Source organism: Oculina patagonica, chromosome 3 (genome assembly GCF_052425735.1).
Source record: "Oculina patagonica isolate OP01 chromosome 3, crgOcupat, whole genome shotgun sequence".
NCBI lineage: Eukaryota > Metazoa > Cnidaria > Anthozoa > Scleractinia > Oculinidae > Oculina > Oculina patagonica.
This window is the reverse complement of record NC_135760.1, coordinates 108,541-121,430: the sequence shown is the minus strand read 5'-3', so window position 1 is coordinate 121,430 and position 12,890 is coordinate 108,541. Positions and strand designations below refer to the sequence as shown.

General features: G+C 41.0%; 2 protein-coding genes across 2 annotated transcripts in view; both read right to left on the bottom strand.

Annotated features, from left to right (window-relative positions):
- LOC144645973 (uncharacterized) overlaps positions 1-194 on the bottom strand; it is a 140,293-nt gene extending 140,099 nt beyond the window's left edge. The window contains 1 exon segment of the mRNA XM_078505487.1: positions 73-194. The gene's annotated coding sequence lies outside the window, so the exon portion shown is untranslated.
- Positions 195-8,565: 8,371 nt separating this feature from the next.
- LOC144645965 (huntingtin-interacting protein 1-like) overlaps positions 8,566-12,890 on the bottom strand; it is a 31,283-nt gene continuing 26,958 nt past the window's right edge. Inside the window, exons 39-44 of the mRNA XM_078505475.1 lie at positions 12,574-12,664; positions 11,786-11,858; positions 11,079-11,144; positions 10,794-10,858; positions 10,120-10,237; positions 8,566-10,032 (exon numbers count right to left, since the gene is read on the bottom strand). Coding sequence (XP_078361601.1) covers positions 10,124-10,237; positions 10,794-10,858; positions 11,079-11,144; positions 11,786-11,858; positions 12,574-12,664 — 409 coding nt within the window. The 3' untranslated portion in view covers positions 8,566-10,032; positions 10,120-10,123. The remainder of the gene's footprint in view (positions 10,033-10,119; positions 10,238-10,793; positions 10,859-11,078; positions 11,145-11,785; positions 11,859-12,573; positions 12,665-12,890) is intronic.

Here is a 12,890-nt window from a genome sequence, read left to right as displayed (position 1 = left end):
GGAGCTTACGTTAGCATGGTGACACTTCAAAGACAACAAGCGTACGTTCAACTCAAAGGGTTTCTACAATACCTTGAAGCGCCAACACAACGAACAAAGTAAAGCAGCTCCAACGCACCAAATTAAAAGTATAAACGGATCGCAAAATTTTCCTCTTCACCTATGGGCCACCATGTTTTCCCTCTCTTTGAATATTCATTACGTTGCTTTGTACCGGCGTGACTTATGATTGGTCGAAAAAAGAGAAAAGCAACCGATTTGGAGCCAAGCGCGTGACACGTTTCGTTTTTGGCGCGTAACCTTGTTCATTTCGCGTTGTCACGTTTGCGTCTTGTTTATGTTATTTTGTTAATCTTTCGACGAGCGATTAGCAGCTGATTTTGTATTAAATGGCGTCTATTAAAGCGCCAAACAGTTGCGTTTTTCAACAAAACAATGGTGGTAAATGAGTCGACCCACTTGCTATCACTGAATATTTTAACCTGAAGATGTTGATTTCACGCTAGGCGACCAAGTGTGAAGCGAAAGCATGGACGCCTATTGTGTGCTCAAATAGGTTATGATAATTAGACGTGTGAAATATGTGAGATGGGTTTATTTTTATTACAGCCTCTTTAAAGAAAACTTCTGAGAAGAACAGGACCAGCGCTGGGTTTTACTCGTGCTTTTTTTCACAACTTTAATCACAAGCGTACCGCAAAGTTGTCTTTGAAGGAAACTCTAGAATGTGCAAACTGAAAGTGCTTCGCAAATAATACATAATTATAATAACGAGTTGCGTGGTGGGTTATAATGAGCCGAACATAAAATAAACATTGGCAGGTATTAAACATGAGACAAAAGAATTGCCGTCTTTCGCCAGAAAAAATTAAATCCTTTCGTTTAATTATTCTGAAAAATACTTGAGAATATTGTCCCACTCCGAGTCTTCGGAAAAATATTTGAATGGGAAAAGAACCATATGACGTCTATAAACTCGACCTGGTTTCCGGATTGAAATATTTGGCATTACTGAATAATCTGAAGTCCAAAAGTTTCATCGCGTGACAAATATTCACAAGTACGGCTAAGAAGCTAAACGACGTAATTGCAAAGAGCTGTCTTCCGGTCTTCAAGGTCGGGCAGAAGCGTTCTTTGAATGTATCTTTTGTTAACTACTGGGTGTGGATCGAAAGAAAAAAATACAAAAAAAAAACCATTAGGCCCTGTCTAAATTAAAAATTTCGGAATCATGGTCTTAACTGAGCTTTGAATTTGTCAATCATTCTATCTCTCTTCATTAAGAAATCTTTGCGACGATGGCTTTGGCGCTGACAGATTTTGTTCCAAAAATAACCACAGCACATTTCGATCAGTATCTTTAGTAATTAAGCAAACAACTTTTATAATGTCTCGTATGTAGATTCGTTGTCTGCAGTGAATTGTTTTAGCTTGTGTTTATGCCCTAAAAATCTGGCATGAGTCCAATGTACTAAATTATATTGAAGTGCCCCTCGGTGCGGACACCATACCCCCTCCCCTCCCCGACAATACAGACACAAACACTTTTTCGCGGGGGGGATTTTAATGCTGTCATTTGCGATTGCGTCCCATTCTGCAGTAATAATAACCCCCCCCCCCCCCACCCCCTTCCTTCACTCTTCTCATTCTTATTGGAACAGGGATAAAGCTAGAAAGGCCGGTCTACGCTCCGCGACTACTCTCCCCACCCCTCCCCACTTCCCCGTAAAGCTGTGTTTGTTTTTGCTGGCCTGGCCCGGGGGTATATTGCGCAGGTGACACGTCACGCGATACTCGTGAGGCCTGAGCTTTGTCTCTGCAAAACATGACTGGAAGTTTTCATCGTGGCTCAAATCCGAAAGTGGTACACATAGTTCAGAATAGGACCCTTTTCTCCGCTCTTTGACGAGTGGACTTCGGCTCCGGTAGCCGAGTCAGAAAGCGGAGACAGAAAGGGCAGTCAGATCAGAAAGCTGGGTCACAAAGCCAAGAACACAAAACACAAATATGGAATAAAGATGTTGGCGTGATAAGAAAGAGGCCTGGGGGTTGCACGAACTCCCCCGCCCCCCTCTCCCCACCCAACCTCACTGTTCATCAAATCATCAAATCAAAACCAGACTGTCATCGTTATTTCTCGGTTGAATCTTATTGGTCTCTTGATGGATCACTTAAACATTTTTACTTGCATTCATTGATGTTTACGTCTTCTTCATTAAGGAAACATTTCTATTTAAATTTCGCGGTTTTAAATCACCTGACTGAACTTTCTCGCAAAAAATTGAAATCATTATTAATCAATCTTATTATTACTGTCAGACATAACGGCTAGCAAAACAAAGAGGCTTACGTTACATGTCAATTATCTGAAATCATTCACTTGTTTATTTCTTGACTTAGCCACATTCCAGGAAGTATTGAAATGTAAGAGAAGCCCATCTGAATTGAATTATATATTTTTATCATTAATCTCCGACAGTGGAATAATTTCAACGGGACAGTTTTCTACTGTTTAACGCCAAAGTGCTTACCTTTTTCTGATATCCAAACGACCAAAAAAACAACCAAATGGATATTATTTCACACAGCTGGTAGAATGTAACATCCAAGCGTACATGTCAGCCCGAATAATTCGCTCAGAGCTAATGAAAGGTCACTGATGAAATGCCAGTGATATTTGCGGCTAAGTGTTCCAAACTAATCTATGATCGGAGGAAGTGTCATTAAAGCAATATGAGCATAGCAGCTTCTTAATTTCGACTTCCCTTTTGAAATCTTTGAACTGGTCAAGGGTATGGACGTACGAAAGCCGAGGAGGGACATCACATTTCAGACTTCAAACTTCAGACTCCAGACTTCAGACTTCAGACTTCAGACTTCAGACTTCGGACTTCGGACTTCGGACTTCGGACTTCGGACTTCAGACTTCAGACTTCCGCCTTTAGAATTCAGAGACTTCCGCCGACCTCCGAGTAGGCCTTTGTACATTATGCTTTTGTTTCCCCACTAAAATGCTCCACGTTAATGCTCCATTTTTCCCACTAAAATGCTCGGTCTCCTCCAAAAAAGGCACTAAAATGCTCGGATAATGCTCATTATACAAACGGTTTTTTAAATTAATTTCAAAGTTTTTAACATGGTCATGCTAGTGGGCTGTGATTGGCGGATTTCGATTCGTTTTGTTTTCATAGCTCATCGAAAAATAAGCGGGCTGAGCCAAACATTTTCCAAGTGCCGCGAACATAGCGGTTTTATGGTATGCAGAAGTTCGGATAATTCGTCAACTAGAAAACTAAAAACATTTTTGGAATCGCTTGACAATTCTAAACAAATATCTGATACTATCAAAACGTTTGAGTGGATATTTTGCGAAAATTTCGCTATCGTGAAAAAAGGCTCGGCTACCAAATCAAGCCTCGTTTCCAAGCTCCCCAAGAAAACGATCCCCGCCAAAAATATTTGCTTTGCGTGATGCCTGTTTGCGTGATGCCAACTTGCGTGATACCTGTTTGCGTGATGCCTGTTTGCGTTTTGCCTACTTGCGTTATGCCTCTTTGCGTTTTGCCTACTTGCGTGATGCCTGTTTGCGTTATGCCTATTAGCGTGATTCCTACTGTTTGTATGATGCCTTTTAGGGTTTTGCCTTCTGGCGTTTTGCCTTTTTGCATTATGGCTATTTGCTGAATCGGATTGTTGCCATTCAACTTTGGATTGATGCATTCCTGATTTCGATGATTTTATTTCAACTACTGAGTATTGAATTTTGTCATAGATATACCTCCATAGAATTTTGTCATAGATATAACTCCATACTGCAGGTCTGCAAGGTGGGAATTTATTAATGTAATTTTGTTAATAATTAATTAAGTTATTAAAAAAAAATCTCGTTACGCCAATTCTCGTTCTGCCGTTACACCGATTACTAACAACCGGATCCGACTTTATAGATAGCGAATCTGACTTTAAATAGTGGATCTGCCTGATCTAACAACTCAAAAACTCGGAGGTCAGCGGAAATTAAGCGTATGCGGAAGTCTGAAGTCTGAAGTCTGAAGTCTGAAGTCTGAAGTCTGAAGTCCGAAGTCCGAAGTCTGAAGTCTGAAGTCTGAAGTCTGAAGTCTGAAATGTGATGTCCCTCCTCGGCTTTCGTAATGGACGTGCGTTCTTACAATATTTTCCGCAGCCACTCTCCTGTCCGCAGAAAAGGGCATTGAATGCGTATAGAAATGAAAAAAACTGGGGACGAGTACAAAACGGTTTAGAGTGTTTCTTTCACCTGACTCCCCGTACAACCCCCCCCCCACCCCCCTTTCTTGCCTCTTCTTTTTCTGCAAAACAGCTCGAATTTCGACATCTCAACTGAAAGTATTCGGCGAGACACGTGTTACGTTCGTGGTAGGAAGGTACTACGCTATGTAGGAGGGGGGGGGGGGGATTTAGCACTGGGCCAGAATCTGCCTCATACGGTGGGAGCAGCTCTGACACCATTCCGTGCTGCAAAGCTTTGAATTAAGCGCGGCTACTTGCTAAAGGAGGCAAAAAAAAAACTAAGCCTAATCGCTTTCAAAGCTTTCTCCTGTTTGCACATGAAAAGTGTGATTTTTTTTTTTTTTTTTTTTTTTTATTCATCCACCACATACAGTTATTGTTGCTGCCTACCGCTTTTGCTTCTTCTCTCTCTCTCTCTCTATTCATACAAAAAGATTCCCCTCGCGCTTCTGTTTCAGTCCTTTCGCCATTCCCCCAACTACCGAAGTAGAGGCAAGTCATCTCTTCAAAACAATGAGGAAGTAGGGGCTGCACACATTCCCCCAGGCCCCGGGGGCCGGGCGTCCTCGCTCCGCGGGTCGCGTGCTCCCGCTCCCCCATCTCCTCTTCGGCTGCGCCCCGTGGGTGGGGTCTCGTCTCGCTGCTAGCACGAGACGTGCAGGGTCCGCACTTCTCTCTCCTCGTTCGGTCTCTCTCGACCATCGAGTCTCTCGTCGCTCCCTCGGCTCCCTTCACGCATCCGCGTTTGACACTGTTTCGCGTCCTCTCCTCTCTCTGGTCCCCTCTCCCCTGAGCTCGGCTGGCAGAAAGTAATCCGCATTTGTGGGCGCCGGCCTGAGGCAGAACATCATCCCCCACGGGTGGGCACTCTTCCGACAGTGAACACCCTTCGACTGTTAACGCGCGCGGAGTACATCCACGGCACGTTGTCGCGTCGTCCCCCCTTCGGCAGTCAGGCTCGGCGACCTCTCATTTTTTCGCTGCTCAATCGCTATCGGCTGAAGAAAAGATATTCACAACAATTACTTTGAGGATCAAGGTAATACACTACCGGTAAAATTTGGTGAAAACTGTAGCGCACGACCCCTGAAAGCACGAGCCATCGTTCCTCACGTGGAAAAAGCAAGTGAGATTGCTACTTTATTGGACACTATTTAGAAATGCGGAGGTCGGCATTTCATCCATCGACTGGGTGCTCGCCTTTGTACCTCACCTTCATCTTTGCTGGGCCTTGTCCTTGTCTTCCTTCCTTATGTTATTTTACTGTTTCTTACCGGGGTTGGAGTAGGAGGACAATAGACTAGTTAGGGATGAGTAGAGATTCCTTTCATTGGAAGACTCGGAAATTGGTCTCGGTTTCCCGGAGTTCTTTCGTATGTTTGTCGTGGATACACTGCTTTTGGGTCATGGCCACTATACCAGTGGCTTTTCTTCGTTTTTTTTGGACCCAATCCACATACCTTCTGTTTTTGAACTGTTGACTTCAAGTCCGCATAATTTTTAAATAATTTAATTGTTGAAATAAACATTTCCGAGTTTAAATTTGATACACAGCAGTAGTGTCGTCTGCATATTGAAGCAGCTTAGTGTGAGTGGAAGGTCAGCGGATCGGTTGCCCCGGTGATCGGATCCAGTTGGGTGGTCGAGGAAGCGGGGTATTTATTTTGTTATCAGTCTAGCTAAGCCCACAGTATTGCAGGTGCGTTAAAAAAAAGAATAGCGGACAGTTACACAAGAATATTGTCGTTAATATAAACTCCTAAGTGATTGCCATAATTTTCTTCATTTTATTGCCATCCTAACTGAAAATGATGGGAATATTTTAACTAGCCTGCGAGTATATAGGCTCCTTATCTGATCGGCGAGCGAAGCGAGCCGAGAAGAGCCATCCTCGCAGGAGAGCCTGTTCACAGGCTAATTATTACAAATGAGTCGGATTGGTGAAAATAACGTCACCGCAAGGGAGTTCCCTTATAAGTTTTGTTTTAAATTCTCCTGAAGATACTGCAATTTGTAATACAATTTGGCTCATTTGGAGGGTGGGATTTTCATTAAAGGAATACTCTAGATTTATGCCAGAATGGTAGAAAACTTTATTCCCCCTGTTTGAAGATCCGGGTTTTGAAATTAGTCCTGTAGTAACTGCAGAAAAGAACAATTAACACCGGTAAATATCTAGTTATTTTCTAATTTTTGCTACCAAGTCAGTCCAATTAATTCCAAACGACAGTTTTGAATTCAAATTTCAGTACAACAGTCGATGATCGGCCAGCTGTCACTCTACACTGTACTTAGAAGTAAAATTAATTCAGATAAGTTTCCAAAGTATTGGAATCATTTCGTTTTTCCGTTTTTTTTTTTGCTCATGAATTCACATAAATAGAAGAACTTTGAACAAATTTAAAGCAGCTTCTTTCTATACGGTTAGTTGGATATTTAAAATGTACTTTTTTTTTAATTGAAGTCCCTAGCGGGTTTTTCATATTAACCTGTGACAGGACATGAATGTGGCTCTACGTGAAATTGATAGAAAATGGAAACTGAAAATCCACATATATGCTCTGCCAAGGTAATTCTATCATTTGAACTTACACCTGAACAATTTCAAATCGATCCTCAACGTAAAGAAGTTAGAAATGTCTACACGCTTTCATTTTTTCGCTGTTTTCATTTTGCTGGTTTGCACTCGCATTAAGTGGAGCCAAGGAGCGTACATTAGCAGCAATTCGTACGCTGACAAGTCAGCTTACAATTATGGACCAAACCTGGAAAGAGATTTCAGAGACACGCCGGCCTTCAAGGTGCAACAAAGTTATGTACCTGACGAAGAGGATAAACGAGGCGAAGAAGACCCTACAGTAGAAAGGACAACCTTGCGCGCGGGGAAATCTCAGCCTGAAAGCTCATCAAACAACCAGTTGTTCGTGGCTTAACAGATCAGTACAGATTAAAATATCTGGAACTGACAGGTGAGTGAAACACTATAACAACCAGTACTAATGATAAGTTTTAGTTTGTTCAATGTAGATCTTGCGATCAGGTTCTTAGGTAAGATATAGCTGTCAATATTCAGTCACGATGTTGTCAATAAACTATGAGTAGCTTTTCGTATAGCGCTTTCTTATGAATTTGACTCGAATCTGTAGCTAACAGGCTAGGCCCCCTGTTGTTTGAATGGGAATTTTTGTCAAAAAGCATTAAAGGGTTGCTTTTGTGGGTTCTTTTGGAGACTAGCGCATCTATAAACCATTTTGACCCTAATCGTTTGCTAATGTTACTCAAGTTACTGAGTAGAATGATTCGGTGTTTGTCTCTTGAATAGGTAAAGACTCCAAAAATACGAGGTAGCAAAAGACATTCGAAAATTATTCCTAGGGGTGTGCAACATCGTGGAACGGTCAAATGTTAGGTGGACTGGTTTCCACATGATCGAAGCCGAAGGCTTCGGATTTTTAGTTAGTAGCTTTCATTTGGGTTTTAAGAACAACACAAAGAGCATAGAGGATGAAAATTCCACCTAAGACTATTTCGCTTTTCAGTTTGCAAAAGCAAAGTTATTAGCTCTAATTACTCTGGCCAATCACAAAGGACACAAACAATCCAATGAACCAATCAAAACTCTAAGCGAATACATGAAGCCGGCCATCCTCGTACCCAGGGTCTTCGTTCCCTTTCCCGCCTTCTTCGCCTGCGCGAGGGACGGCTCGAGGTAGGAGAATGGAAGCCGGCACGAAGCGCGGGAAAACGTGCGCAAGGGAGACACGATTGGTTTTGGTTTTAGTTCTGATCTGATTGGCTAACAAAGTGACGCGAGATTTTAAATCAATCACCAAGCGTAGAAATGCAAAACCAAAGCAAACGCAAATTGCTTTCGACACTCAAGCGAAAGCCGCTCTATTCGATTTTGACATTTTCCCATACTTATTAAGTACTGTAAAGGTATCATTTTCCCCGTTTTCTTTCTTTGCAGAATAACCTGAAGAGAAGCACAACGACCTTAGTGGAAAGGACAACAGTAATACTGTTTAGATGTCAAGAATACTATGTAGACAATAAAAAATAAAGAAATTACAATTCCCCAAAATAAAATGATTGTTTTCTTGTCTTGAATTGAAAGGCGGTAAACTAAAAAGTTCTACCCAGCATACAGTTATCTGCAGTCTCCGAATTTAGTTTGTTAAAATTTTTCAGAAGGGAAGTGTGTGTGTGTGTGTGTGTGGGGGGGGGGGGGGGGAGGGGGGAGAAGTAAAAAATTATGCATGAATGAGCTCCCACTTCAATTCAATTCAAACAGTGTGCATTTAACATCACTATTTTAATTTTTCATAGCATGATCTCATCTATACAATATTTTCTTGTGTTTACATGCAATAAAAGTCAAAATTCCCTACTATCACTATATACCTAACTAACAAAGCTAATGCAGATTTCTTAAAATGAGGACCAAACGTCCTTTTAGCAGACGCTTTGGCCATGATCCACGTAATTATGACTGCAGATGTTAGAACAAGGATTTCTGAATATAAAAGGTGTGACCATGTCTTAGTGAAGGACTAGTCTGAAATGGTTGGGAGGTTGGGACGAGAGGACGGCTGACATTTCAGACTAGTGAAAGACATACAGATTTGTTTTACACAGCCAAATACATTTAAAATGAAAGCTGGCGTCCTGTGCAGAGCCACGCCTCCAAATCATGGTTTTGGAAATATCAACGCTTTTATGAGTGAATAAAGGATACCCAAAATAGGCGATCTTTGTTGACTGCATTGTTTACATCTCCCAGTCAGAAATTCACAGGATAAAAAGCATTAAAAAGTTATCGTTCCAAGTTTGAATGATAACGGGTGGTAGTCTGTTTTAAACAATGCGTTTAATAGTTGCAACATTTACAAACGTCTGCAGTAAATTTTAAGTTTCTCAAAACGGAAATATCTTTTTCAATAATCGATATAGTCTTCTCATATTGGCCACAGTTACTGAATAGTAGTCTCTATTTATTTATCGCTTTTATAAGTTTGTCAAACTAGATTCCATTCGCGATTAAGGTTTCACTAATGAGATGATTAAAGAACGTCAACGAAATCAAACATCGCTCCAAAGTATTTTCCCGACGTTTCAGCCGTTCCAACTTCAGGGAATTTTAACTGCATTAGAAGGTAACATCCATAAAAACGTTAATTGACAAGATGTTACTTATAAGACTATATAGTTCCGTTAACATTGCCAACAACTGTGACAAAGCTAGGAAAAGCCGACACGACCAAATGTTTCTAGGGTGATAACTAAGAAAGCAATATTTCTATATTCAAATACTATTAATGCATCGTGCGATTTACTTGTGTCGAATTACCATGTATACCTAAAATTATTATATTTTATTATATTATTGTTTGCTATTTCAGTTCAAAGATGTTTTATCATCGGCATTTTCAGTTCAGTGACATTCGCCTTTAAATCTTAAGCCTTGCATCTACCCACGTTAAAGCAATCTGGATCCCAGTCTCCCTTAAGGCCGTTCTCTTGAGTCACGCAATCTCATGAGCAATTGTGTGACGAACCAAAAGGTACGGCTGTGAAGGAAGGCTGTTTGAATTCCAGTTGTAGAAACAGTAACTCCATTCCTAAATTACGCAACGAGCAGCTTTTTTCAGTCCAGAGATTCAGTTTAACTGGCATTCAATTTCATTTCTCCTTTTGCTTGGCCCTCGGGATGAAATGGACACATCCAGTCTGTTTTTCGAAGAAGCGGCGCTTGTTGTGATCCTGAGGATTGAAGTAGAACGTCAGCCGAAAGACGAAGGTACACACCATGCATGTTACATGCAGTACGTGTGAGCCAATTTGCCTTACCTTACTACTCGGCGTCCAGGCCCTCCTCGACTGCAGCCAGTTGATAGTGTGCTTTTCTTAGCTCTCCCAGTTTTTGACGCTCTTTGGTCAGCTGACTTTCAAGCTCGAGAACGCGAACCTAGAGAGGGGCAGGCAACAGAGTTTTACTAACTTGGCAATTGGTACATCTTTATTTATCCAATGAACAATTGCTTACTGGCGTAGTGAACGTTATAAACTACAATCCTTGTCAAAGCCTTGAGGCAACGATAAATCTTACTGTCACCTTTCTCCTTTACAATGTTGTGTTCAGTAACAAAGACTGCATCTTATCATTGTTCATGTCCAGAGGACTTATGTAGCAAATCAAGTACAAAAATGTTTTTCATATTTTCCATATTTTTACAAGTACCGCTGATCAAGTTTAGATATGTAACTACGTGGGAAGAAAAGAGTGCCTTGTTTTGAATAATTTGCAGATTTCCGTGTCAGTGCCTTAAGACTTAACAATTTTTATCGTCCAATCAGAAAACAACGAGAGCGCTCGAGAACTCATCGGAGCATTGCCGAGAGCTCTCCGACATCTGTGACGTCACCTCGTCATCACAAGGATGACTCATGGTGCCGAGCTTCGTCCGGCTTTCGTGTTTCAAAGTATGAGGTTAGTAAGGTCGAAAATAAACCAATTTACAAACCTGTGACTCCATTTCAAATCTCTTTGCTTGTGTCAACGTCAGCTTGGAGTAATCTGGTACAGCTTCTACGCGAACAAAAAAGGAGTAAATTGAAAAAAAAAACAGCTGAAGGTTAAAGTACTCTTTTACGTGTTATCGGGATGTGACTCTACCAGTAAGCGAGTTCGAAAACGATTTCAAGCTGACTTTAAAGTTGACAAGCTCGTACTATCAGTACACAGACTCTATATTTTTCAGAAATGGCTTTCATTGTTTTCAGTATTTGCAAGAGTCCTTTGTACTTACTGCTGTCCTCTATCATCTCAGCTCCAGTTTTAGCAGATGCTACTACACCGGCTGCAGACTCAACCACTGAAATAGTAATTGAAAAACACTATCGTTGATTAGATCGTCATTGAAAAAGAAGGACGACATCACAAGCCGCAAAGATATTGCTTTATCCCACATCAAGACTGCCTTTGCTTAATTGCGCAACGTGTTGTGATTTCTAATTTACCGAAGGTAAACAACCTTGCATTTTCTATGCCCCAAGGCTTCAAAACAGATCCGTAGATGGTTTCGTTACTGCTCTACGTAGCTGTTCGTAGTTAGTTTTAGTACGTTTTCAGCAAGTTATTGCGGGCTTTAGTGAGTTTCTTTTACATCCTGCTAAGCGACTGACGGGGAAAAAAACTGTAATCAGAAAAAAAACCTTATATCTTGGGAAAACAGCACTTTTACGTGAAAACAGACGTTCTAGTTCCCCAAGAACAATATAACCATATAACAATATGACCAGGTTGTCCCGTAAAGTCCAGCCTCTCTACAATCCCTTGCTACTCGCCATGAAGCTATTGCCAGTAGACATTTGGGTCCTCTTTCTCGTGTCTATAACGATGTTTGCAAAACCTTTTGGCGTAAAAAAAACTAGCAAAAGTTGACATTGCTTTGCCTCTGGCGAAAGTGTTGCATGAGAGAACTAAGCATCGTAAGTTACACAGCTGTCAACAAACCATTTCTGGAGGCTCCTTGTAGACCTGCTAAACCAGTGCTAGTTTGTCGAGCCTTAACTCTTGAAGCAGCTACCTGTTAAACAAAGAACATTCCTTGGATTAAAACCATGGGCTCCTGATTAAAACTTAATTATGGCGTCTTCCACTTGAAAGTGGTAACAACAACAATATAACTAAAAAGCAAATCGAGCTGCGTAAAAATAAGTAGCATTTACATAAAGGAGGTCGTTTGGCACTGAAGCATGAAAAAAGAAACAAGGGAAAGAATACACCAGGGCCCTGTTGTTCAAAGGAAGGATAACGTTTTTCCTTAGACTAAATTACTATGAATAGTGATTTCTCCAGTGGATAGCGTTATCCATGCTTTGAACAACTGGGCCCTGAAGCAGAATCGAGTAAAACGACTGGCCTATTTGATTACTTATCAAGGGCACTACGAATAATAGCAACATAAAATCATGGAAATTTCTCTGAAACACGAAAAAACAAAAATCCCAAATGGCGAAATGCTGACGCGTTGTCTATTAACATGAGCGCAGTGATAAAACCTGACTGACGGATTACCGGCCAGTAACAAGTAGGAGAACGAATTTCAGTTCGGCCACGCTATCATCACTACAAAAGATGCTATGCAGATCAGTTGTTTCCACAGAATAAAACAAACATGTCCAATTTTACTGCCTAATTTGTAATTTACCCGAGGATACTTTATCCGATTTAGTGACTTTAGTGTGGACCGTAGTGAGATGATGTTTCTTAGTTTGACTAGAATGTCAGTGTTCACTCACCAGCTGCACAGTACTTGCTGTAATTTCATTGGAAGCCACAACGATTTCTTCAAACTTGCCTTGTCCTTGGACAACTTTATCGGCAGAATCACTGCAGTGAAAAGCACATTGGTGTTGTAATTACATATGAAATAATAAAAACAGTGCGTGCCACATATAAACTAGTCTTGAAAGCAACAATGATATATATATTTCAGTAAACTATTTTTGAACGCAAAGGAAAAAGCAAAACCTGTATTTGACAATAACTGTCAATTTTCTGTCACGCTTGTTGGCCATGATTAATGAAAAAAACACTCTGTAGTGTTCACAAGAGG